The sequence below is a fragment of the Leptopilina heterotoma genome, unplaced genomic scaffold (assembly GCF_015476425.1).
Source record: "Leptopilina heterotoma isolate Lh14 unplaced genomic scaffold, ASM1547642v1 Lhet_99, whole genome shotgun sequence".
In the NCBI taxonomy this organism is placed as follows: Eukaryota; Metazoa; Arthropoda; class Insecta; order Hymenoptera; family Figitidae; genus Leptopilina; species Leptopilina heterotoma.
Window position 1 is genome coordinate 639,699 of NW_025111206.1, and position 8,089 is coordinate 647,787.

Consider the following 8,089-nt stretch of genomic DNA (forward strand, 5'->3'; position numbering starts at 1 on the left):
TTTTCAGATGATTAGAATTATCAAATTTGGAAGAAATAAATTTTTATTTTCGTTTTTACTAAATTTTGATTGTCTGATGGCATTCGGGTGAAGGTGCTACTACTTAAAAATTAAAAAAACATTCTCTATTGTTCAGGATTGTATAGTACTCAGTCCCTACTAGAACTCTGGTGATTTTCAGATGATTAGAATTATTAAATTTGGAAGAAATAAATTTTTTATTCGTTTTTACTAAATTTTGATTGTCTGATGGCGTACGGGTGGACCTGCTACTACTTAAAAATTGAAATAAAATTCTCTATTCTTCAGGATTGTATAGGGCTTAATCCCTACTAGAACTCTGGTGATTTTCAGATGATTAGAATTATCAAATTTGGAAGAAATAAATTTTTATTTTCGTTTTTACTAAATTTTGATTGTCTGATGGCATTCGGGTGAAGGTGCTACTACTTAAAATTTAAAAAAAAATTCTCTATTCTTCAGGATTGTATAGGGCTCAGTCCCTACTAGAACTCTGGTGATTTTCAGAGGATTAGAATTATTAAATTTGGAAGAAATAAATTTTTATTTTCGTTTTTACTAAATTTTGATTGTCTGATGGCGTACGGGTGGACCTGCTACTACTTAAAAATTGAAATAAAATTCTGTATTCTTCAGGATTGTATAGTACTCAGTCCCTACTAGAACTCTGGTGATTTTCAGATGATTAGAATTATTAAATTTGGAAGAAATAAATTTTTATTTTCGTTTTTACTAAATTTTGATTGTCTGATGGCGTACGGGTGGACCTGCTACTACTTAAAAATTGAAATAAAATTCTCTATTCTTCAGGATTGTATAGGGCTTAATCCCTACTAGAACTCTGGTGATTTTCAGATGATTAGAATTATTAAATTTGGAAGAAATAAATTTTTATTTTCGTTTTTACTAAATTTTGATTGTCTGATGGCGTACGGGTGGACCTGCTACTACTTAAAAATTAAAAAAAATTCTCTATTCTTCAGGATTGCATAGGGCTTAATCCCTACTAGAACTCTGGTGATTTTCAGATGATTAGAATTATTAAATTTGGAAGAAATAAATTTTTTTTTTCGTTTTTACTAAATTTTGATTGTCTGATGGCATTCGGGTGAAGGTGCTACTACTTAAAAATTAAAAAAACATTCTCTATTCGTCAGGATTGTATAGAGCTCAGTCCCTACTAGAACTCTGGTGATTTTCAGATGATTAGAATTATTAAATTTGGAAGAAATAAATTTTTATTTTCGTTTTTACTAAATTTTGATTGTCTGATGGCATTCGGGTGAAGGTGCTACTACTTAAAAATTAGAATAAAATTCTCTATTTTTCAGGATTGTATAGGGCTTAATCCCTACTAGAACTCTGGTGATTTTCGGATGATTAGAATTATTAAATTTGGAAGAAATAAATTTTTTTTTCGTTTTTACTAAATTTTGATTGTCTGATGGCGTACGGGTGGACCTGCTACTACTTAAAAATTGATATAAAATTCTCTATTCTTCAGGATTGTATAGGGCTTAATCCCTACTAGAACTCTGGTGATTTTCAGATGATTAGAATTATTAAATTTGGAAGAAATAAATTTTTATTTTCGTTTTTACTAAATTTTGATTGTCTGATGGCATTCGGGTGAAGGTGCTACTACTTAAAAATTAAAAAAACATTCTCTATTGTTCAGGATTGTATAGTACTCAGTCCCTACTAGAACTCTGGTGATTTTCAGATGATTAGAATTATTAAATTTGGAAGAAATAAATTTTTTATTCGTTTTTACTAAATTTTGATTGTCTGATGGCGTACGGGTGGACCTGCTACTACTTAAAAATTGAAATAAAATTCTCTATTCTTCAGGATTGTATAGGGCTTAATCCCTACTAGAACTCTGGTGATTTTCAGATGATTAGAATTATCAAATTTGGAAGAAATAAATTTTTATTTTCGTTTTTACTAAATTTTGATTGTCTGATGGCATTCGGGTGAAGGTGCTACTACTTAAAATTTAAAAAAAAATTCTCTATTCTTCAGGATTGTATAGGGCTCAGTCCCTACTAGAACTCTGGTGATTTTCAGATGATTAGAATTATCAAATTTGGAAGAAATAAATTTTTATTTTCGTTTTTACTAAATTTTGATTGTCTGATGGCATTCGGGTGAAGGTGCTACTACTTAAAAATTAAAAAAACATTCTCTATTGTTCAGGATTGTATAGTACTCAGTCCCTACTAGAACTCTGGTGATTTTCAGATGATTAGAATTATTAAATTTGGAAGAAATAAATTTTTATTTCCGTTTTTACTAAATTTTGATTGTCTGATGGCATTCGGGTGAAGGTGCTACTACTTAAAAATTAAAAAAACATTCTCTATTGTTCAGGATTGTATAGTACTCAGTCCCTACTAGAACTCTGGTGATTTTCAGATGATTAGAATTATTAAATTTGGAAGAAATAAATTTTTTTTTTCGTTTTTACTAAATTTTGATTGTCTGATGGCGTACGGGTGGACCTGCTACTACTTAAAAATTGAAATAAAATTCTGTATTCTTCAGGATTGTATAGAGCTCAGTCCCTACTAGAACTCTGGTGATTTTCAGATGATTAGAATTATTAAATTTGGAAGAAATAAATTTTTTTTTTCGTTTTTACTAAATTTTGATTGTCTGATGGCGTACGGGTGGACCTGCTACTACTTAAAAATTGAAATAAAATTCTGTATTCTTCAGGATTGTATAGAGCTCAGTCCCTACTAGAACTCTGGTGATTTTCAGATGATTAGAATTATTAAATTTGGAAGAAATAAATTTTTATTTTCGTTTTTACTAAATTTTGATTGTCTGATGGCATTCGGGTGAAGATGCTACTACTTAAAAATTAGAATAAAATTCTCTTTTCTTCAGGATTGTATAGGGCTTAATCCCTACTAGAACTCTGGTGATTTTCAGATGATTAGAATTATTAAATTTGGAAGAAATCAATTTTTTTTTTCGTTTTTACTAAATTTTGATTGTCTGATGGCGTACGGGTGGACCTGCTACTACTTAAAAATTGAAATAAAATTCTGTATTCTTTAGGATTGTATAGTACTCAGTCCCTACTAGAACTCTGGTGATTTTCAGATGATTAGAATTATTAAATTTGGAAGAAATAAATTTTTATTTTCGTTTTTACTAAATTTTGATTGTCTGATGGCGTACGGGTGGACCTGCTACTACTTAAAAATTGAAATAAAATTCTGTATTCTTCAGGATTGTATAGAGCTCAGTCCCTACTAGATCTCTGGTGATTTTCAGATGATTAGAATTATTAAATTTGGAAGAAATAAATTTTTATTTTTGTTTTTACTAAATTTTGATTGTCTGATGGCATTCGGGTGAAGGTGCTACTACTTAAAAATTGAAATAAAATTCTCTATTCTTCAGGATTGTATAGGGCTTAATCCCTACTAGAACTCTGGTGATTTTCAGATGATTAGAATTATTAAATTTGGAAGAAATAAATTTTTTTTTCGTTTTTACTAAATTTTGATTGTCTGATGGCGTACGGGTGGACCTGATACTACTTAAAAATTGATATAAAATTCTCTATTCTTCAGGATTGTATAGAGTTTAATCCCTACTAGAACTCTGGTGATTTTCAGATGATTAGAATTATCAAATTTGGAAGAAATAAATTTTTATTTTCGTTTTTACTAAATTTTGATTGTCTGATGGCATTCGGGTGAAGGTGCTACTACTTAAAAATTGAAATAAAATTCTCTATTCTTCAGGATTGTATAGAGCTCAGTCCCTACTAGAACTCTGGTGATTTTCAGATGATTAGAATTATTAAATGTGGAAGAAATAAATTTTTATTTTCGTTTTTACTAAATTTTGATTGTCTGATGGCATTCGGGTGAAGGTGCTACTACTTAAAATTTAAAAAAAAATTCTCTATTCTTCAGGATTGTATAGGGCTCAGTCCCTACTAGAACTCTGGTGATTTTCAGATGATTAGAATTATTAAATTTGGAAGAAATAAATTTTTTATTCGTTTTTACTAAATTTTGATTGTCTGTTGGCGTACGGGTGGACCTGCTACTACTTAAAAATTTAAATAAAATTCTGTATTCTTCAGGATTGTATAGAGCTCAGTCCCTACTAGAACTCTGGTGATTTTCAGATGATTAGAATTATTAAATTTGGAAGAAATAAATTTTTTTTTTCGTTTTTACTAAATTTTGATTGTCTGATGGCGTACGGGTGGACCTGCTACTACTTAAAAATTGAAATAAAATTCTGTATTCTTCAGGATTGTATAGGGCTCAGTCCCTACTAGAACTCTGGTGATTTTCAGATGATTAGAATTATCAAATTTGGAAGAAATAAATTTTTATTTTCGTTTTTACTAAATTTTGATTGTCTGATGGCATTCGGGTGAAGGTGCTACTACTTAAAAATTGAAATAAAATTCTCTATTCTTCAGGATTGTATAGGGCTCAGTCCCTACTAGAACTCTGGTGATTTTCAGATGATTAGAATTATTAAATTTGGAAGAAATAAATTTTTTATTCGTTTTTACTAAATTTTGATTGTCTGTTGGCGTACGGGTGGACCTGCTACTACTTAAAAATTTAAATAAAATTCTGTATTCTTCAGGATTGTATAGAGCTCAGTCCCTACTAGAACTCTGGTGATTTTCAGATGATTAGAATTATTAAATTTGGAAGAAATAAATTTTTTTTTTCGTTTTTACTAAATTTTGATTGTCTGATGGCGTACGGGTGGACCTGCTACTACTTAAAAATTGAAATAAAATTCTGTATTCTTCAGGATTGTATAGAGCTCAGTCCCTACTAGAACTCTGGTGATTTTTAAATGATTAGAATTATTAAATTTGGAAGAAATAAATTTTTATTTTCGTTTTTACTAAATTTTGATTGTCTGATGGCGTACGGGTGGACCTGCTACTACTTAAAAATTGAAATAAAATTCTGTATTCTTCAGGATTGTATAGAGCTCAGTCCCTACTAGAACTCTGGTGATTTTCAGATGATTAGAATTATTAAATTTGGAAAAAATAAATTTTTTATTCGTTTTTACTAAATTTTGATTGTCTGATGGCGTACGGGTGGACCTGCTACTACTTAAAAACCAACTAAAATTTATTTGCATAAATATAATATTTAGTAGGTTTTAAGTGAAATATAAATCTTTTTTCTGAATGCATAAATAAAAAATGGACAATTTCTAAATTTGCAGTTAGTTTTTTTGTTGTTGTTGATGCGTTTGAAAATATTTCATATGTGGTTGTAAATTTTCTTGAAATGATTTAAGTCTCTCGTCAAAATCACCAATCTATTATTACGAATGGTAATTTTACGAATCATCAATTACCATTATTGTTGATTTCTTCGGCTCTTTAGAATAATGTGCTTTTGAAATAAATTATTGTATCCTTTAACAATATTTCAAATTTTATAGTTTGTGTGCGCCTTCAAATCAATGATGCAAGAAGGAGGAATTATCATTTATATTCTATGAAAATAAATGATACAAGTTAAATTAATGATAATATAGCGTGCAAATTCTCATTTGCAATGGCATAATTAATTGACATAAATTTTGAATGAAGTTTTAAGTAAGAGTGCAATTTGTTCATTTGCAATTATGTATATATGTGTAATTAGTTTATTAATCGATTATGAAAGAATTACAATATTTGATATTCTAAATACTGGTTTGGTAGATAGTATTTAATAATCTTTAAAAATTTGATTAGTTTTTAATATTCTTCGAAAATTGGTTTAAAAAAATTTAATTACTTTTAAAAGATTTTTGTTGATTACAAATTTTTCAATTATAAAAATTATTGAAATTATAAGTAATTGTAATTGTGACTAATTGATATATTTTGAATAATTAAAAAATTATTTAAATCTGATTTTATAAATTTTTTTTAAATAAGTATTTTTAATATTTTTGGTTACATATTTTTAATAATTCCCCTTAAAAACTTTAAAAAAAACATGAAAAGTTACAGTTACAATTTTTATAAAAACTTAATTTTTGTATCTAAATAATTAATTTGGGCAAAACGTTTAATTAAAAATTCTAAAAAATAATTGAGTATTGGAAGGTTAATAGTTGTAAAAAAGAATTAAATTTCAGAATGTTTGTGTTTGAAATTGAAGATTTAAAAATATTAATTTTTTCGAAAAAATAAATAACAAGTATTTAAATATTTATGTAACAAAATTGGTGAAGAATTGAAAGTAGAAATCAATAAATTAAAGGTCAAGGAAATACAAAATGAAATTTTTTTGAATACCACTGAATAAAATGAATTCTACTTCTTTTTGCGCCCCAATGTTTATCCAAGGCATGAGATTAAGTTTTTAGTTTTTCTACTTTTAAAAATGTACAATTTTTCTCAACTACCAATTAGAAAAGAAAATATTATTTTCAAAATTGAAATATCGAATTTTAGAATTTTAGAAAATAGGGGAAAAATTTGAGATTATTTTTGAACTTTGCTGTACAATTTGTGTGTGTCCTTACCTTTCTTGATTTGAGGGCATATACAGTGGCGCCTAAAGTATATTTGTGCTCGAGTATTAAAGCTATTGAACCGGTAACAAATAATTTGACACTCGTATTAATTTTACCAAATGCACTGTCACTCGATAATTTATAATAGGAACGCGCGACATTACGAAAATTACGTGAAAATTGGAAGAGTTTTCGTGATAAACTTGTGAGGCTCGCCATATTTGTTGATGACGTCCTTCTGACTAAACCTGCGCAAGCTCAGCGTTCATCGACGAGAGAAGCTCTCGATTATAAATAGTATTACCAAATGTATTCGAATTATTTTTCTCATGAAAAATAAGTGGAAAAAAATTCAGGAGAAAAAAATGATGACAATGTAATCAAAATTTATTTCATGTTCATTCAGAAAATAGGAGATTTTCGAATCGATAAGTGAGAGGCTGTACACGGGTACAAGTATTATTTGAAAATGTCGATTCGATAAGACAGGGCTTCTCAACTGTTTCGTTATCAAACGAGCAGTGTTTATCGTTGTATAGTGATTTAGAAAAAGAGAGAGAGAGAGAGAAGAAATTGATTTTATGTCGCGCAACTTTCACGAAATCAACAATTTTTGAATGTATTAGTTGTGGACCTACATAAAAACAGATGATAAGTCATCTGATATTAATGACCTTATTTTTGTCAATAACATATCATTCGTATCGTCCCACTTAAAACTACTGCTTTTTAAAATTGAAAAAAAGGAAAATTTTTTTGAATTTTTATCAGTTTTTATAATATTTTAGTTAATAATTTAAAAGTATTGGGCAAAAGTAAAGTGCTTTGAAATGTACTCTGATGGGATATTGACAGTTAGAGAGATTCCTTAAAATTTCAAAAGCGCACGTGGTGCGATTATGCGGAATGATTAATTATTTTTTGTCTAGAAATAAATTTTTTAACACTTGACAATAGTAAAAATTAAATAGAGACTTAAAATTAAACTTAAAAAAAATTTTTTTTTAAAAAAGACTTAAAAGTAAAAAATGCACTTAGAATTGCAGCAACATTTGTAAAATTGCCTTAACAGACTTCGAACTCGATAATTAATTTTAAAAAAGTATAGCTTTCAAACTAAAAAGACTAGCAAATTAAACTTGACGACCATAAAATCTCGTTTTAGACACTTCTCAAAACTGACAAAAATCCCATTCAATTTTTTTTTATTTTCCTGACTTTTTCCTAATTTTTATTAAAAATATTTACTTCTTTCTTATCCTGCTAATAAATTGAATTCCTGCAACGAATTTTATTATTAATGAAGGAATTTAAATAAATTTATAAATATAATTTAATTCTTGCGAAGAATTTTAAAATAATTTTTAAATAATTGACTAATTTTAAGCAAATTCTAATATAAATAATTGAGTTTCTGAGAAATTTTTAAAACATTTATGTGAAAATAATTGAATTCTCGCGAACGATTTTATTAGAATTTTTAAAATAACTGAGTTTCCAAGAAGAAATTTATTACGTTTAAAAACAATTGAATTCTTGTGAT

The 8,089-nt window shown here is 27.8% G+C and overlaps 1 protein-coding gene across 2 annotated transcripts in view; it reads right to left on the minus strand.

Moving 5' to 3' along the window:
* Positions 1-6,992, minus strand: part of LOC122512404 (calcium uptake protein 3, mitochondrial) — a 48,309-nt gene extending 41,317 nt beyond the window's left edge. Inside the window, exon 1 of one of the 2 annotated variants that reach the window (XM_043628197.1) lies at positions 6,556-6,992. In XM_043628197.1, coding sequence (XP_043484132.1) covers positions 6,556-6,765 — 210 coding nt within the window. In that variant the 5' untranslated portion in view covers positions 6,766-6,992. The remainder of the gene's footprint in view (positions 1-6,555) is intronic. The other variant, XM_043628198.1, reaches the window with a different exon arrangement.
* Positions 6,993-8,089: the final 1,097 nt, after the last annotated feature.